This window comes from Mobula birostris, chromosome 10 (genome assembly GCF_030028105.1).
Source record: "Mobula birostris isolate sMobBir1 chromosome 10, sMobBir1.hap1, whole genome shotgun sequence".
Lineage (NCBI taxonomy): Eukaryota > Metazoa > Chordata > Chondrichthyes > Myliobatiformes > Myliobatidae > Mobula > Mobula birostris.
Window position 1 is genome coordinate 97,801,674 of NC_092379.1, and position 20,271 is coordinate 97,821,944.

At 42.3% G+C, this 20,271-nt stretch overlaps 1 protein-coding gene across 1 annotated transcript in view; it reads left to right on the forward strand.

Moving 5' to 3' along the window:
• zdhhc9 (zinc finger DHHC-type palmitoyltransferase 9) overlaps window positions 1-20,271 on the forward strand; it is a 135,420-nt gene that overhangs the window by 73,076 nt on the left and 42,073 nt on the right. The window contains exon 2 of the mRNA XM_072270665.1: window positions 2,684-2,844. Within this exon, the coding sequence (XP_072126766.1) occupies window positions 2,684-2,844 (161 nt within the window). The remainder of the gene's footprint in view (window positions 1-2,683; window positions 2,845-20,271) is intronic.

Consider the following 20,271-nt stretch of genomic DNA (forward strand, 5'->3'; position numbering starts at 1 on the left):
AATAGGAAAACAGATTATTATCTGAATGGTGGCCGATTAGGAAAAGGGGAGGTGCAACGAGACCTGGGTGTCATTATACACCAGTCATTGAAAGTGGGCATGCAGATACAGCAGGCGGTGAAAAAGGCGAATGGTATGCTGGCATTTATAGCGAGAGGATTCGAGTACAGGAGCAGGGAGGTACTACTGCAGTTGTACAAGGCCTTGGTGAGACCACACCTGGAGTATTGTGTGCAGTTTTGGTCCCCTAATCTGAGGAAAGACATCCTTGCCATAGAGGGAGTATAAAGAAGGTTCACCAGATTGATTCCTGGGATGGCAGGACTTTCATATGAAGAAAGACTGGATGAACTGGGCTTGTACTCGTTGGAATTTAGAAGATTGAGGGGGGATCTGATTGAAACGTATAAGATCCTAAAGGGATTGGACAGGCTAGATGCAGGAAGATTGTTCCCGATGTTGGGGAAGTCCAGAATGAGGGGCCACAGTTTGAGGATAGAGGGGAAGCCTTTTAGGACCGAGATTAGGAAAAACTTCTTCACACAGAGAGTGGTGAATCTGTGGAATTCTCTGCCACAGGAAACAGTTGAGGCCAGTTCATTGGCTATATTTAAGAGGGAGTTAGGTATGGCCCTTGTGGCTACGGGGGTCAGGGGGTATGGAGGGAAGGCTGGGGCGGGGTTCTGAGTTGGATGATCAGCCATGATCATAATAAATGGCGGTGCAGGCTCGAAGGGCCGAATGGCCTACTCCTGCACCTATTTTCTATGTTTCTATGTTTCTATGTTTATTCTGTATACTGAATGCATTCAAATATAACACCTTCAGTCCTGTATTCATCACCTGTTTTGATTTTTGCCTCCACTATACATTTTAACCCCTCCCACTGACGGCAAATTTGCTCTTTCTTCTGCTTGTCCTTCCTCATGGTCTCACAACACACTGCATCGGTGTTGCCTCAGTCCTATCGCTCCAGTTCCCAACCCCCTGCCAACTTAGTTTAAACTCTCCGCCACAGCTCTAGCAAACCTGCCCAAAAGGATACTGGTCCCCTTCAGGTTCAGGTGTAAACCGTCCTTTTTGAACACATTATATCTTCCCCAGAAGATATCCCAGTGATCCAGAAATCTGAAATTCTGCCTCCTGCAGCACTTCCTCAGTCACTCATTCATCTGTACTGTCATCCGATTCCTTCCCTGAATAGCATGTGGTATGGGAATAATCTAGAGATCAGTACCTCGGAGGTCCTACTGTTCAGAATCTTCCCTATACTGACTGTGCACAGGACCTCTTCTTCCTTTCTACTTACGTTATTGGTACCAGTATGCACCATGACTTCAGGCTGCTCACCCTCCCTCTTGAGAATCTTCTGCATCTACTGGACCCTTGCACATGGGAAGCAACACACCATCCCGGCTTCTCTTTGAAAATCTACTGTCCGTCCCCTTAAACATAGAGTCTCCTAACACTATAACTCTCCCTGCCTTTACTCTTCCCTGCTGAGCCTCAGGGCTAGCCACGGTGCCCCTGGCCTGGGGGCTGCTGTGCTCTGATAGGTCATCTCCACCTCCCAGCAGCGTCTCCTATTTGTATGTAATTTTTGAACTTTGCTGTTGCTGTATGTGAAATTTAAATATCAGCAAAGTCATTTCAACAAATTTTTAAAAAGTTCTGAAGTAATTATTGTTTCAGGTAATTTCTGTAGAGAAAGATAATTGGAATTAGCATTTGAGATCTGTGATTTCTTATCAAGTTGCTGGTTTGTTTTTATAACCCGGCCAACTTTGTGCTTAGCACTTATTTGGGAGCAATTAATTTTTGTATTTTTTAGATCCTTAATATGACATTACAGTATGTGACCTAGTATAATTGCCTATTACTGCCAATTTACTAGTGACATTGACAAAAGAGAACTGCAAGTGCAGAAGCAATTGGCCAAAGGCATAAAACATCACTGAAGATGTAATTAAGCAGAAATTATGTCGAGATGGAAGAGCTACACTGAGAATTCTGGCAAGTTAAGCTATTTGTCATGTAGTTTTAAATAGAAACATAAAAATAGATAATTTTATTACCTAGATTTTGTTTGCCTTTGATTATTTTGGCACTGTCATTTATATTTTATTGCATTTATTTTAAACGTTAGCCTTGTATCATCTGTACACATCTTACAGCTTCCAATTTCCATTTACTTTCCTAGTGGTGATGCTTATGGAGTACTGAATCAGAATCCATAATTGATTGTGTTTTTATGTAAAACATTCATCAAATAAATCACCTTGAAGATATTCTGTTGGTTACACTGAATTGTACTAAACGCATTCCACTCCTTTTAAAGTCAGAGTCCTCTTATCAAAATTCCAAAGTTACTGCATTCCAGTAGGAAATACTTTTGTGCACATCAACAAAGCATATTACTGCATTGCATTTAGTGCAGGCGTATTTTAATCTCAGTTTACAATTTATAATGTACATTTACTGTTTGGATTAATGAATGTGCTATTTTTGAAAGGATTGATGTGGGAGTGGGCATATAGTGCGTTGGAGTAGGGTTCAGGAGGAGGAGGAGGAGGAGGAAGCAAAGTAATTGTTAACCACTATTGATTCTTCTAATGACTGTGTAATTGTTGGTTAATATTTAATAACCACTCTAATTCTTTCTCTTCATGTTTGTTCTCCTAAGGTGTCCGTACTTGGCAATTCATCTTTCCCCTGTAATTCCTGTGTTTGCAATTATCCTCTTCATCTTTGTGATGGCCATGCTATTACGTACCAGTTTCAGTGACCCCGGCGTGCTCCCACGTGCTGAACCAGATGAGGCCGCATTTGTGGAGATGGAAATAGGTAAAAAAAAGAACAAACCTTCATTTTTGACTTGCCTTTATTAGTTTTATTTCAGTACCTTCATTAAGCTGTAGGGTAGAAATCAACTTTTAAAATGTATTGAAGTTCATGTACGGTTCATTGTTTGCCAAGTCAAGGTAACATTTCAGTGTTGACATACTGTGATACTCTGGGTTCTGAAAGAAAGATTTTGGCATGATAAAACTTAAAAAAAAACTGGTCCGTTTCAGTCATGTAGCTAACAGAAATGAGTACACAGTCCATTTCTAACTGGACTTTAGCACTGTATAAATGTATTATTTGTTATGCTTCAGCTTTATAGTGTGGTAAAGAAACGGTGGTGGTGGTGCTTGAAAGTGATGACTAGAATGCTGACATTGGAAATTCCATTCGCATATACACGTTAATTGAAGTTGTACTTTTTGTGCTGGGTTCAAACCATGTATTTTTCAAAGTTGTTTAGTGTATTAATGCCCAGTTTTTAGTTAATATGTGTGACTTTGTGCATGTTCACTCAATGTATGAATAACATGTTAAACTAACTCATGAAAGTTTCAGCCATTCAGCAGAAATGTCCATCAATAAGATAATAGATGTGTAAATTCAAATATATATGAATGATATTATCATATATAAACTTCCTCTGTGGTTTGGTACAGATACTCTAATATCAGTGGTGAACGTAGGCAGTTAATGTGTCCCATTTAATTGTTTGCATTTTATTTGTCTGCCATTGACTTGCACCGGTAGTACTGTTTTCAAATAAATTCAACAAGTCTCCAGAAATTTAAACTAAGATTTCATAATCCTAACTTTGTAGACTTTGCACTATTTAAAAGGTACTAAACTGAGGCATATATAAAGTAACTAGAGTAACTTAATTACTAGTCACTTAATGCATTAAGTGATTCATCAATATAATTAAGAGTCAAATAAATGAAAAACTTAGATGAACTTGTACAGTATTGGAAAATCTAAAGGTTGTTTCTACATTTGGGCTGAATTAGTTGACCTTGGCAGGAATGCTAAGTTCCTCACTTTTATTGTCTTTATACTTTGCCCTGATGGTTGTTGTATTAAGTGGGAAATGTTCAATCAGATTTTTCATGACTGGTCATAGTTCAGTTATTTATTGAGTATTGTAGGCATATGGTGAGTACAGGATCAAATTTTGCTCTTGTATCTTGTGTTTGAAATTGTAAAACATAAAGTAGAAGTGTTAACATGCATCATAACCATTCAGCAAGAGGGCAAAGGTATTGTTTTTTAGCAGCTGATTATTTGGCGTATTCAAGCTGAATTTTTAATTTGAGTCAGGATTGAATCACTGAGTGGAATAAACTACAGATGCTAGAAATCTGACATAAAAACAAACACTGTTGGAAACACTCAGCAGGGCAGGCAGCACCTGTGTTAATGTTTCAGATGAATGTTTCACTATCAGACCAAACTATCTGGTTTTCTCTCTCACCTGATCCAGATACAGGGCCTTTGCCTGACATGTTAACTCTTTCTCATTCCACAGATGCTGTCTGACTGGCAGACTATTTTCTGCATTTTCTATTTCTAATTCCTGAGCGTAGTATGGAGCGGCTGTTCTATAATATTCCACTAGCAGACAAATAAGAGAAGCTAATGCTAAATTTATGAAGTCTGCAACTCACATGCTGTGTTTGGTCTAATTTCCCTACTTGAAAGAAGGGTTAGAAGAAATTGGTGAAACAAATGACACGTGTTGTGGCGTGGATGAAATTACTGGAGAGACAGAGTCACTGGTAGATACAAAGCAGCTTCTTTATTCGACACAACAAGGTACAGCAGGCATCTACGTATCGAGACGCTTTCCGCAGAAAGGTCTGTTAGCTCAGTGTGGGCTCGATATTTATATGCTAAACACAAAGGCAGTCTTAGACAATGCTTAGGCGATGCTTCATTTTGAAGCTACATACAAACATCACACCTTCGGATTTCATCCTTTCCTTCTGACGCCAACATGTCTGGGTTGGTATCCACAGCCTTTAGGAATGTAAGTTAAGTCTACGACACATTTATTTGGCATTTCCCGTGCTAACATAGAAGACAATTAATATTTATAATGTATAGATAATACTGTCTTCGAAACTACAGCATCAAGTCAAACTATGGCACCCGAGGCATCTGGTATTCACACCTTTTAGGAAGCCCACTGTGGTGGACTCAATCCACAGTCCTTTGTCAAACAGTCAAAATGGAAGTCTGGTGGCCAAAGTCATTTAAGTGTAAACAAATCATCTACCCAAAAAAAATTCACTCTAACAACAAGAATAATTTGAGATCTGTGCAGTTACTATAAACAGAAGGACTAAAGACTCTAGAACCATTTATTCAAGAAAAGTAAAGAGTGAGGGATAAATTAATTGCTCTTCAGCTTATGAAATGATTTGGTGAGATAAATATTTCCATTTACAGTGAAGTTTATAAATACTGAGAAAAAATCCACTGCAGAATTCCAATAAAAGCTACTTTATTCAATGAGTATTTATAATGTTATGCCATTAATTAGTTGAGGCAACAAGAAACATTGCAGTTCAGGAGAAGGTAAATAAATGTAGAATAAAGAATGGAAGGATAAATTGGATTAGGGTGGAAGTACTGAATTTCTGAGCGGCCTAATCCTCCTAAATGGTGTTTCTGTACTCTAAATACTGTGTGGCATTTTCAGTCTATACCTGGAATATCTTTTCATTCTATAATTGTCTAGGCTTCTTGGGCAGAGATGTTATCCTTGGATAGATGTAGAGGGATGGGAGAGGAAGCCAAGGCAGAAAATGTGCAATTTGCTTTGAAGGAACCTTGTATTAATTGCACATAATAGTTCCATAATATAGACCATGCCGTAGCCATTCTTTAAGCTAGGAATAATACTTTAGGAAATGCCTTGCCTAAAACTCAGTATTTTTGCTACATCCTTATTTTATGAAGTACGAGTTTTTTGATATCTGGGAGAATTAACAGCTTTGGCACTTGTATTTCAAGATCAAGGAAATGGTATCTATTTCAGTAAGAATGAATAATTTACATTTGATATTAGTTTCTGAAAGAAAATGTGTTCCTCTGGTGCTTGTTTGGGGGGAAAAAACCTCTTGCATCCCTAGTTACATTATAAAGCCTGGTTTATTCTTCTGCCATTACAATCTTGTAATTAACAGATAAGTTAGTATTGCAATTTTAAATGCAGTGTAGCAGCAATATGGGGGAATGTCTTAATTTTGTAATTTTTAAAATAGGGTAAATAACTTGGACAAAAATATCTTGTTAATTAGATTAATTAAGAGAACTTTTTGCATTTTGTACCAAGTAAAGGAGTTAATTGTACAAGCTGCAACATCTGTCCTACTCTTGTCTACATAAAACAGTACAGCACAGCAGCCCAGCATGAACGTGCTAACCATGAAGTCCATCTAATTAATCCCTTCTGCCTACACACTTGATTCATCTCCCTCTGTTTTAATTTTAGGACCTCAAAAAGGAATTTTTTCATAATGTATAAATGAGAACACAGTGAGAGAAAGATTTGAACCAAAGCTTATAAAAAGCCTGTTTCTAGAAAGAACATAAAAACATTAAAAAAACCTACAGCATAATACAGGCCCTTCGGCCCACAATACTGTGCTGAATATTTACTTACTTTAGAAATAACCAAGGGTTACCCATAGCCCTCTATTTTTCTAAGCTCCATATATCTATCCAAGAGTCTCATAAAACAGTGGTCCCCAACCACCAGGCTGCAGACTGGTACCAGGCCACACAACATGTGTTACCGGGCCGCGAGGAAATGATATGAGTCAGCCTCACCTTTCCTCATTCCTTGTCACGCACTGTTGAACTTGAATATCGGGTTGCCAACTGTCCCGTATTTGCCAGGATATCCCATATATTGGGCTAAATTGGTTTGTCCCATACGGGACCGCCCTTGTCCCGTATTCCCCCCGCTAAGGTAGGGCGTTCCTATGAAGCCTTTCGTGCCGAAATGACTTGAAGCGAAGAAGCAATTACCATTAATTTATATAGGAAAATTTTTTGAGCGTTCCCAGACCCAAAAAATAACCTAACAAGTCATACCAAATAACACATAAAACCTAAAATAACACTAAGATATAGTAAAAGCAGAAATGATATGATAAATACACAGCCTATATGAAGTAGAAATAATGTATGTACAGTGTAGTCGGGAAGATGAAGGCAAAGCTGGTTTGTGGAAAAAAATCGGCACGTACATGCATGCGCACACAGGTGCCCGCGCAAGCCTTCATGGTCATGGTAGTCTTTCCTGGGGTAAAGTGTCCCGGGATTTGACTGCTACTTTTGTCCCTTATTTGGGAGTGAGAAAGTTGGCAACTCCAACTGTAAAAGACCTGTTGAGGTGAGTTTAATCCCCCCGGTTGGCCGGTCCGCTAGAATATTGTCAATATTAAACCGGTCCACAGAGCAAAAAAGGTTGGGGGCCCTTGTCTTAAAAGACCCTATTGTATCCACCTCCACCACCATCACCGGCAGCCCATTCCACGCACTCACCACTCTCTGCATAAAAAAAAATAACAACAACAACAACAACAACAGCTTACCTCTGACATCTCCTCTGTACCTACTTCCAAGCACCTTAAAACTGTGCCCCTTCATGCTAGCCCTGGAAAAAGCCTCTGACTATCCACAAGATTAATGCCTCTCATCATCTTATACACCTCTATCAGGTCACCTCTCATCCTCTGTCGCTCCCAGGAGAAAAGGCCAAGTTCACTCAACCTATTCTCTTAAGGCATGCTCCCCAAACCAGGCAACATCCTTGTAAATCTCCTCTGCACGCTTTCTGTAGTTTCCACATCCTTCCTGTAGTGAGATGACCAGAACTGAGCACAGCAAGTGGGGTCTGACCAGAGTCTTATTTAGCTGTAACATTACTTCTTGGCTCTTGAACTCAATCCCATGGTTGATGAAGGCAAATGCGCCATATGCCGCCTTAACCACAGAGTCAACCTGCACAACAGCTTTGAGTGTCTTATGGACTCGGACCCCTAGATCCCTCTGATTCTCCACACTGCCAAGAGTCTTACCATTAATACTATATTCTGCCATCATATTTGACCTACTAAAATGAATCACCTCACACTTGTCTGGATTGAACTCCATCTGCCACTTCTCAGCCTAGTTTTGCATCCTATCGATGTCCTGCTGTAACCTCTGACAGTCCTCCACACTATCCACAACACCCTCAACCTTTGTGTCATCAGTAAATTTACTAACCCATTCCTCCACTTCCTCATCCAGATCATTTATAAAAATCACGAAGAGAAGGGGTCCCAGCACAGATCATCGAGGTACACCACTAGTCACCAACCTCCATACAGAATATGACCCATTTACAACCAGTCTTTGCCTTCTGTGGGCAAGCCAGTTCTGGATCCACAAAGCAAAGTCCCCTTGGATCCCATACCTCCTTATTTTCTCAATAAGCCTTGCATGTGGTACCTTATCAAATGCCTTGCTGAAATCCACATACCCTACATCTACTGCTCTACCTTCATCAATGTGTTTAGTCACATCCTCAAAAAATTCAACCAGGCTTGTAAGGCATGATCTGCCTTTGACAAAGCCATGCTGACTCTTCCTAATTATATTATGCCTCTCCAAATGTTCATAAATCCTGCCTCTCAGGATCTTCTCCATCAACTTACTGACTCACTGGTCTATAATTTCCAGGGATATCTCTACTCCCTTTCTTGAATAAGGGAACAACATCTGCAGCCTTCCAATCCTCTGGAACCTTTCCCGTCCCCATTGATGATGCAAAGATCATCGCCAGAGGCCCAGCAATCTCCTTCCTCGCCTCCCACAATAGCCTGGGGTATATCTTGTCTGGTCACGGTGACTTATCCAATTTGATGCTTTTCAAAAACTCCAGCACATTCTTTCCTAATGTCTATACGCTGAAGCTTTCAGTCCACTGTAAGTCATTCTTACAATTGCCAAGGTCCTTTTCAGTAGTGAATACTGAAGCAAAGTACTCATTAAGTACCTCTGCTATCTCCTCCGGTTCCATACGCACTTTTCTACTGTCACACTTGATTGGTTCTATACTCTCACATCTTATCCTCTTGCTCTTTACATACTTATAGAATGCCTTGGAAATTTCCTTAATCCTGTTTGCCAAGGCGTTCTCCTGGCCCTTTCTGGCTCTCTTAATTTAATTTTTAAGCTCCTTCCCACTAGCCTTATAATTTTCTAGATCTCTATCATTACCTCGTTTTTCGTAAGCTTTTCTTTTCTTCTTGACTAGATTTTCAACAGTCTTAGTACACCCTAGTTTCTGCACCCTACCATCCTTTCCGTCTCATTGGAACGTACCTATGCAGAACGCCACGCAAATATCTCCTGAACATTTGCCACATTTTTGCCGTACATTTCCCTGAGAACGTCTGCTCCCAATTTATACTTCCAAGTTCTTGCCTGATAGTTTCATATTTCCCCTTACTCCAATTAAACGCTTTCCTAACTTGTCTGTTCCTATCCCCCTCCAGTGCTATGGTAAAGGAGATAGAATTGTGATCACTATCTCCAAAATACTCTTCCACTGAGAGACCTGACACCTGACCAGATTCATTTCCCAATACCAGATCAAGTACAGCCTTGATATCAACTCTTGTAGGTTGATCTACATATTGTGTCAGGAAACCTTCCTGAACATGTCTAACAAACTCCACCCTATCTAAACCTCTTGCTCTAGGGAAATGCCAATCGATATTTGGGAAATTAAAATCTCCCATCACAACAACCCTGTTACTATTGCGCCCTTACAGAATCTGCCTCCCTATCTGCTCCTCGATGTCCCTGTTACTACTAGGTGGTCTATAAAAAAAACACCCAGTAGAGTTATTGATCCCTTCCTTTTTCTAACTTCCACCCACAGAGACAATCCCTCCACGACTTCCTCCTTCTCTGCAGCCGTGACAGTATCTCTGATCAGCAGTGCCAAGCCCCGACATCTTCTCCCCCACCCCCCGTCCTTGTCCTTTCTGAAACACCTAAAGCCTGGCACTCTAAGTAACCATTCCTGCTCCTGAGCCATCCAAGTCTCTGTAATGGCCACAACATCATAACTCCAAGTACTGATCCTTGCTCTAAGCTCATCCACTTCGTTCATGATACTTCTTGCATTAAAATAGACACATCTCAAACCATCAATCTGAACGTATCCCTTCTCTATCACCTGCCTATCCTCCCCCTCACACTGTCTACAAGCTTTATCTATTTGTGAGCCAATCGTCCCTTCCTCCGGACCACAAGTGGTCAGTGCTTTGAATCTCTAATTCCTTCCCCATACTTTCAGTCCATGAAGAAAATCCCTTGTCTCTACTCCACACTCCACAGCAGCTCCCTGCCACAAAGTGTGGGCTTGAAAGCTCACCTTCTTGCTTGGTGATTGCAAGCTTTTTTGGTTTCATCTCAATGATATGATACCTAAAGCAGGGAGAAAGGAGTGAGAGTTGGCTGAGAGATAGCTTCCCCTCTTCCTAGCTTCCTGCTTCCTCATTCTCTTTTATTTTTCTTTCTCTGCAACTGGCGCTGGTCTTTTTAAGTCAGGTTCAGTCAAAAACAGTCGCAGGAGTTGTGGGGCGATGAATGTCAAACCAGGACTGATCACCAAAGCACTTACCTACTCCTTGCTCATCTGCTCTTAGCATATCTCATCCACAAGAGAAAAATCTAATCTTAGCATGATAGCTGATCTGCAAGTCTAACCAAGCCACGTGCATGAAAAGCAAGATTTAATTAAAGCAAATCAGAAAATAATTTGAACATAATGAGGATTTAAATTTTTTAGATCAGAAGTGATGAAGTAAAAGCATATTCTGTGTAGTCTTTCGGGTAAGTACAGAATCTCCTCCATACCCTGGTGCAGTTCAGTTCTAGTAGACTTCCAATGTGCATGTTGGCCTTGATTGGACTGAACTGCACCCACAGTTCTGTAATAAAACTGCCAGCAACAGTATTGCATGGTTCAGCATGTTCTTTATCTCCACCTCTGTGCATTGCAGTGGAGAAGTCAGGAATGTGCTGGAGTTAATTGACCTCTTCCTTTGCTGCTGAAATTCAGGGACAGAGTTCAGTTATACTAGGTTGAGGGGTCGGATGCACTTTGTATCTGGTCCTGCAGCTTTATATTAATTTGTGTAAACACAGTGTAACTGTATTCATTAAGACTCAGATTGAAAAGTTAGTGTGGGTAACTGGTTTGTTGTTTTTCTTCATTTAATTAACTTTTTCAGTTAAATATTTTCAATTTCATTTTAACTTTTATTTTTTGGTTGTTTTACCTCTTTTCAACTTTTTAAATATCTGATTGTAGACACTTAAAACAGTTCAATCATCTTTGACAGAGTAAGCTTTCAAATAACCACTAGGATGGTCACACCTGATTGCTTCAGGCCTAATTATTGGTAATAGATTGTTCCCCATCCATAACAGCAGCAAGGTTGGGAGCTTGATTTAAATTGCAGGACTGCGAAAGATCTGAATGGCTGCAGATGTAGCGTAGTGATCAATCTCATTCCTTATGCTAAAATCATAGTCATTCAGCATGGAACCTGTCTCTTTAACTCACAGTCTCCATGCTGACTATTGTATCCACTTACAATTATCCTGCGCAAAACCCACTGCTTTCTCCCCGCAGTTTCCTCCCAATTCGACCCAGGAGGAAAATTTACAATGGTAGGTTAACCTAGCATCATGTGCACATTCGGGATGTCGTAGGAAACTGCAGCACTCAGAGTGAGCTTGTATGGTCTTGGAGAAAATGTGCAAACTCCACGCACACACAGCACCATGGGTTAGGATTGAAGTTGGGTTGCTGATGCTGTGAGGCAATTCCAAGTCAAGCACATATTGATAGATTATGTGGATATTAAATAATATTATCAATTTTCACAATTAGAAGTCATTTGGTTGAGGGCAACTATATCTTCTAATCAAAATCTGGGGGGTAAGAAGTACATCAAAGTAGCAAGAATGGGAAAATGCACACTGCACCAAATGGGAAAAATAGAAGTCTTTAATTCACCTGTTGTAGATTATATAGTGCAAATGTAAAACAAAAGGGCATGCTGTCTTACTGCTGTGATATCACACCCGAAAATTCAAATACATGGTCATGTGATGGGTACATGCATATTGGTACTTGTTACTCCTTTTGAAAAGCCTGGCTGTCTCTGTTCTTATTGGAAATTCACCAAGATTCTCATCAGTTGACTTTGTCTCTTCCTCATACCACCTCAAAACAATTTTGGACTTGGAGTGTCATAGCAAACAAGAAACAATTCATTGAGAAACAGACGTAGGTTGCAGCTTTGAGGACAATTAGTGGGTGAGGCGGATTCTGAATGGTCATCCTGCAGAACAAAATACATTTGTCTGGAATAAGTATAAAATGCAGTGCTTGAACTGCATCAGTTTGTTTGTTTGTTGCTCCCTCTTTTGAGGCTTTGATATTAAATATTGTTCCTGGATCCAATATACATTAGATTGTTTAAGCTTTAGGTCAGTTGTATATAAAAGAAGAATGAACTTTTAAATCCTGTCTGCTTTGCCAATGTATGGTTGTGTTTTGTAATTCTATTTCTACAATTCTCTTGGGCTCCCTTTGAGGAAAGGTGGGACCTGTACGGATGGGATGGTTTGACATGGACCTATATCCTTATATCCTTGTGGGAAGGTTTGCTAGTGCTGCACTGGGGGGCGGGATTTAAGCTAGAGTCGCAGGGGTTGGGAACCAGCATGCCAGAGAAGATAGTGGAGTCGTTCTAGGGAAAGATGTTGTTAAGTGTACGTATGAAGTCAGGAATCAAAAGGTTGAGCATGGTGGGACTAATGTTCCGAGTTCTGTATGTTTCAATGCAAGGGAAAAACTCGTATGAGCGTAGTGCATAGATCAACATGCGGAATTATGAGATTGTAGCCATTAATGCGACTTGATTGCAGGAAGGGCAGGACTGGTGGCTCAGTGTTCTGGGATTCTGTTCTTTTAGATGTGATAGAGCAGGAGGGATTTTTGATGGTATCAGAAAGGATCTAGCAAGTGTGGATTGGGACAGGTCATTTTCTGGCTAAGGTGTACTTGATAAGTGGGAGGCCTTCAAAAAAGAAGTTTTGAGAGTACAAAGATTCCTTGTTCCTGTCAGAATAAAAGACAAGGATTAACAGGTTTAAGGAACCTGGGTTTATGAAATATATTGAGGCCCTGATTAAGAGAAGGAGGAGGTACATAGCAGGTATAGGCCAGGAAGCAACAAATGATGTACTTGAAGAGTATAAGAAATGCAAGAGAACGCTTAAGGAAATCAGGAGAGCTAAAAGGAGGCACGAGGTTGCTCTGTCAGACAAGGTGAAGGAGGATCCCAAGGGCTTCTACAGATATATTAGGAGCAGAAGGATGGCAGGAGACAAAATGGATCCTATTGAAGATCAGAGTGGTCATCTATGCATTGAGCCAAAAGAGATGGGGGAGATTTGAAATGGATGTTTTATGTCTGTATTTACTCAGGTGATGGGTGCAGAGTCTAGAGAAGAGAGACAAAGTAGCAGTGAGGTCATGACTGTATACAGAATACTGAGAAAGATGTGTTTAAAAACGCAAACATGAGGAAATCTGCAGATGCTGGTCAAATCTCTTACTATCTGTTCTTTCAGTTAGTCCTGACGAAGGGTCTGGGCCCGAAACGTCGACTGTACCTCTTCCTATAGATGCTGCCTGGCCTGCTGCGTTCACCAGCAATTTTTATGAAGATGTGTTTGTTGTCTTGACACAAATTAAGGTGGATAAATCCCCAATACCTAACAAAGTGTTCTCTTGGGCCTTGTGGGAGGCTACTGTAGAAATTACAGGGGCCCTAGCAGAGATATTTAGAATGCCATTAGTAATAGATGAGGTGCTGGAGGATTGGACATAGTGAATGTTGTTCAATTGTTTAAGAACACCTCTAAGAATAAGCCAGGATATTATAGGCTGGTGAGCCTGACATCAGTAGAGGGTAAGTTATTGAGAGGTATTCTAAGGGACTGACTATATAATTATCTGGATAGACAGGGTCTGATTAGGGATAGTCAACATAGCTTTGTGCATGGTTGGTCATGTCTAATCAATCTTAGCAAAGCCGTTGACAAGGTACTGCATGGGAGGTCAGTTAAGAAGGATCAGTTGCTTGGAATTCTGGTTGAAATAGTAAATTTGATTAGATATCGGCTTTGCGGGAGAAGCCAGAGAGCGATAGTAGATAGTTGCCTCTCTGACTGGAGGCCTTTGACAAGTGGTGTGCAGCATGGATCGGTGCTGAGTTTGTTGTTGTTTGTCATTTTTATCAATGATGTAGTAAACTGGATCAGCAAGTTTGCAGATGACACAAAGATTAGGCATGTAGCAAGAAAGGATGTCAATGCTTGCAGTGGGAACTGGGCCAATTAGAAAAAATGGGTTAAAAGATTGAAGCTGAAATTCAATTAATACAATGGGCAGGTGTTGTACTTTGGGAGGACAAACCACTATCGGGCTTACACCATAAGCGGTCGGCCACTGAGGAGTGTGGTAGGACAGAGGAATCTGGGAATACAGATCCATAATTCCTTGAAAGTGGCATCTCAGGTAGGTAAGGCCATTGAGTGCAGGAGTTGGATTGCTATGCTACAGTTGTATAAGATGTTGGTGAGGACTAATTAGGAGTATTATGTTCAATTCTGGTCACTTACCTACATGAAAGATATCAATAAAGTTGAAAGATTGCAGAGAAAATTTACAAGGATGCTGCCAGGACTTAAAGACCTGAGTTATAGGGGAAAGTTGAACTGGTTTGGACTTCGTTCCCTGGAGTGTAGGAGAATGAGAGGAGATTTGATAGAGGTATACATATTATGAGGAAGGGTCCTTGATAGAGTAATGCAAGCAGGCTTTTGTCACTGAGGTTGGATGAGGCTAGAATTAGAGATCATGGGTTAAGGGTGAGAGTTTATAGGTTTAAGGAGAACATGAAGGAGGACTTCTTCACTCAGGGTGGTGAGAGTGTGGAATGATCTGCGAGTGGAAATAGTGACTGTCGGCTCTGTTTCAACATTTTAAGAGAAATTTGAATAGTTATGTGGATGGGAGGTGTCTTGAGGGCTATACTCCAAGTGTAGATCAACGTGACGAGAGAGATTAATAGCTCAGGATGCACTAGATGTGCGGAAGGTCCTTTTTCTGTGCTGTAGTACTCCATGACTCTATATTTTTCATATAAAGTTTAGTATATCCTCGTTCTGAGAGAATGTAGGGACAGAGCAATTAAGACTTAATTCCCCCCCCCCCCCCCCCCACCAAGCTGTTGCATGGTTACAGAAATCAACGGAACAGTGCTAAATTGCAAGTACGGAGGAAGAACTACAAAACATAATTGATATAGTTGTTGAAGAAAGTGCAAAAATGGGTCTATCAATTACAAAAAGACGGTATGTATGGTGATGTCCAAAAAGAAGGAGAATCCTGTCTGCAGGCTGAGAATAAACGGGGAAGACGTAAAATAAGTACAGAACTTTTGCTACTTAGGAAGCTGGGTGACTTGGACATCAAAAGAAAAATAGGGATGACAAAAGACACCTTTATGAGAATGACGAATATACTGCAACACTAAACTAGGCATGACAACCCGCCTCAGAGCACTGAAATGTTACATTTATCCAGTTATGTTATAGAACATAGAATAGTACAGCACTGTACAGGCCCTTCAGCCCATAATGTTGTGCCAACCCTCAAACCCTGCCTCCCATATAAGCCCCCACCTTAAATTCCTCCATATACCTGTCTAGTAGTCTCTTAAACTTCACTAGTGTATCTGCCTCCACCACTGACTCAGGCAGTGCATTCTACACACCAACCACTCTCTGAGTAAAAAACCTTCGTCTAATATCCCCCTTGAACTTCCCACCCCTTACCTTAAAGCCATGTCCTCTTGTATTGAGCAGTGGTGCGCTGGCTATCCACTCTAGCTATTCCCCTTATTATCTTGTACACCTCTATCATGTCTCCTGTCATCCTCCTTCTCTCCAAAGAGAAAAGCCCTAGCTCCCTTCATCTCTGATCATAATGCATACTTTCTAAACCAGGCAGCATCCTGGTAAATCTCCTCTGTACCCTTTCCAATGCTTCCACATCCTTCCTATAGTGAGGTGACCAGAACTGGACACAGTACTCCAAGTGTGGCCTAACCAGAGTTTTATAGAGCTGCATCATTACATCGCGACTCTTAAAACTCTATCCCTCGACTTATGAAGCTAACACCCCATAAGCTTTCTTAACTACCCTATCCACCTGTGAGGCAACTTTCAGGGATCTCTGGACATGTACCCTGAGATCCCTGTGCTTCTCCACACTACCAAGTATCCTGCCATTTACTTTGTACTGTGCCTTGGAGTTTGTCCTTCCAAAGTGTACCACCTCACACTTCTCCGGGTTGAACTCCATCTGCCACTTCTCAGCCCACTTCTGCATCCTATCAATGTCTCTCTGCAATCTTTGACAATCCTCTACACTATCTACAACACCACCAACCTTTGTGTCGTCTGCAAACTTGCCAACCCACTCTTCTACCCCCACATCCGGGTCGTTAATAAAAATCACGAAAAGTAGAGGTCCCAGAACAGATCCTTGTGGGACACCACTAGTCACAATCCTCCAATCTGAATGTACTCCCTCCACCACCACCCTCTGCCTTCTGCAGGCAAGCGAATTCTGAATCCACCTGGCCAAACTTCCCTAGATCCCATGCCTTCTAACTTTCTGAATAAGCCTACCGTGTGGAACCTTGTCAAATGCCTTACTAAAATCCATTTAGGTCACATCCACTGCACTACCCTTATCTATATGCCTGGTCACCTCCTCAAAGAACTCTATCAGGCTTGTTAGACACGATCTGCCCTTCACAAAGCCATGCTGACTGTCCCTGATCAGAGCATGATTCTCTAATTGCCTATAGATCCTATCTCTAAGAATCTTTTCCAACAGCTTTCCCACCACAGGTGTAAGGCTTACTGGTCTATAATTACCCGGACTATCCCTACTATCTTTTTTGAACAAGGGGACAACATTCACCTCCCTCCAATCCTCTGGTACCATTCCCGTGGACAACAAGGACATAAAGATCCTAGCCAGAGGCTCAGCAATCTCTTCTCTCGCCTCGTGAAGCAGCCTGGGGAATATTCCGTCAGGCCCCGGGGACTTATCTGTCCTAATGTATTTTAACAACTCCAGCACCTCCTCTCCCTTAATACCAACATGCTCCAGAACATCAACCTCACTCATATTGTCCTCACCATCATCAAGTTCCCTCTCATTGGTGAATACTGAAGAGAAGTATTCATTGAGGACCTCGCTCACTTCCACAGCCTCCAGGCACATCTTCCCACCTTTATCTCTTATCGGTCCTACCTTCACTCCTGTCATCCTTTTTTTCTTCACATAATTGAAGAATGCCTTGGGGTTTTCCTTTACCCTACTCGCCAAGGCCTTCTCATGCCCCCTTCTTGCTCTTCTCAACCCCTTCTTAAGCTCCTTTCTTGCTTCCCTATATTCCTCAATAGACCCATTTAATCCTTGCTTCCTAAACCTCATGTATGCTGCCTTCTTCCACCTGACTAGATTTTCCACCTCACTTGTCACCCATGGGTCCTTCACCCTACCATTCATTATCTTCCTCACCGGGACAAATTTATCCCTAACATCCCGCAAGAGATCTCTAAACATCGACCACATGTCTATAGTACATTTCCCTGCAAAAACATCATCCCAATTCACACCCGCAAATTCTAGCCTTATAGCCTCATAATTTGCCTTTCCTCAATTAAAAATTTTCCTGTCCTCTCTGATTCTATCCTTTTCCATGATAATGCTAAAGGCCAGGGAGTGGTGGTCACTGTCCCCCAGATGCTCACCCACTGAGAGATCTGTGACGTGACCCGGTTCATTACCTAATACTAGATCTAGTATGGCATTCCCCCTGGTCGGCCTGCCCACATACTGTGACAGGAATCCGTCCTGGACACACTTAACAAACTCTGCCCCATCTAAACCCTTGGAACTAATCAGGTGCCAATCAATATTAGGGAAGTTAAAGTCACCCATGATAACAACCCTGTTATTTTTGCACCTTTCCAAAATTTGCCTCCCAATCTGCTCCTCTGTATCTCTGCTGCTACCAGGGGGCCTATAGAATACGCCCAATAAGGTAACTGCTCCCTTCCTGTTCCTGACTTCCACCCATATTGACTAAAAAGAGGATCCTGCTACATTACCCACCCTTTCTGTAGCTGTAATAGTATCCCTGACCAGTAATGCCACCCCTCCTCCCCTTTTTCCGCCCTCTCTATCCCTTTTGAAGCACTGAAATCCAGGAATATTGAGAATCCATTCTTGCCCTGGTGCCAGCCAAGTCTCTGTAATGGCCACTACATCATAATTCCATGTATGTATCCAAGCTCTGAGTTCATCACCTTTGTTTCTGATGCTTCTTGCATTGAGGTACACACATTTCAGCCCTTCTACCTTACTGTCTTTACACCGTTTATTCTGCTTCTCTTTCCTCAAAGCCTCTCTGTATGCTAGATCTGGCTTTACTCCATGTACTTCTTTCACTGCTCTATCGCTCTGGGTCCCATCCCCCTCGCAAATTAGTTTAAACCCTGCTAGCAAACCTATCTGCAAGGATATTGCTCCCCCTCGAGTTCAGGTGCAATTCATCCGATCTGTACAGGTCCCACCTTCCCCAGAAGAGACCCCAATGATCTAAACATCTAAAACCCTGCTCCCTGCACCAACTCCTCAGCCACGCATTCAACTGCCATCTCCTCTAATTCTTGCCATCACCTCTAATTCTTGCCATCACTGTCACGTAGCACTGGCAGCAATCCTGAGAACACCACCCTTGAGGTCTTGTTCTTCAGCCTTCTGCCTAGTTCCCGAAACTCACACTTCAGGACCTCATCCCTCTTCCTGCCTATGTCATTGGTCTCAACATGTATCATGACTTTTGGTTGCTTTCCCTCTCGTACCAGGATGTCGTGCACCCGGTCAGAGACATCCCAGGCCCTGGCACTCGGGAGGCAGCAAACCATGTGGGTGTCCTTCTCACGTCCACAAAATCTCCTGTCTGCTCCCCTGACTATAGAGTCTCCAATGACGACAGCTCTCCTCTTCTCCGTCCCACCCTTCTGCACCACAGGGTCAGACTCAGTGCCGGAGGCCCTGCCACTGTGGCTCACACCTGGTCGGTCGTCCCCGCCAACAGTATCCAGGACGGTAAACTTATTATTCAGGGGAATGACTACAGGGGTGCTCTGCACTACCTCTCTGCTCACCTTCACTTTCCCCCCTCTGACTGTCACCCAAAGACCTGCTTCCAACAGCCTAGGTGTGACTACCTCCCTGTAGCTCTCATTCTCCCTTATGAGTCAAAGGTCATCCAGCTGCTGCTCCAGATTCCTTACACGGTCTTCCAGATCGCCCAGCCGTATGCACTTCTGGCAGATGTGACTCTGTGGGAGAGGGGAGTTCCCCCAAGACTGCCACATCTCACATGAGAGGCACATCACCGTCTCAGGAGACATTGTAAAAACTAACTGCGAGCAAGCTTGTCCTCTGCCTCTTCTCGTCAAAGCCTCTACGAGTCAAAGCCTCAAAGCTCCACTCCTTCACTGGCCCACTCACTCACTGGCCGCTTTGCTCGAGCTATCCCTCTATTTATCTGTTTGAGCTTTTCAAAATGTTTGGTCACCTGACCTCGACTGCCCAATCAGCTGCTTTCTGCTGAGTCTGAGCTATTCGAATCTTGATTGTCTAATCAATGGCTTTCTGCTGATCTATTCAAATCTTGATTGACTTGATTGCACAGACCAACTGCCAAAACTGCCAGAATCTCTTGAGTCAAAGCCTCAAAGCTCCACTCCTTCACTGGCCCACTCACGCACTGGCCGCTTCGCTTGAGCTATCCATCTATTTATCTGTTTGAACTTTTCAAAATGTTTGGTCGAACTGAGAGAGGGCCGGTGAATAGCCCCGAGAGTTGGGGCTGAGTTGGGAGCGGGAGTGGCTGAGTTGGCTTGACTGGAAGCTGGCTGTGTTTTGCTTGATGCGTGAATGTGTTTTGGAACCTGTTGAGGGAAAGAGAGTGGGGAAGGAACGGAAATTGCTGGGAGGGGGTCGTGTGGGTCCGGTAATGGCGGACAAGATAAGAGGCGGGGTTGAGGGAAAGAAAGTGGAGAAGGAGAGGGATAGAGACTTGGGACCAGAGGTAGGCAGCTGGGGAGAGGTGGATTATTGTGAAGGGAGAAATAGAGGGAATGAGGAGGTAGTGAGGGGTCGGATGAATAAAAACCAAG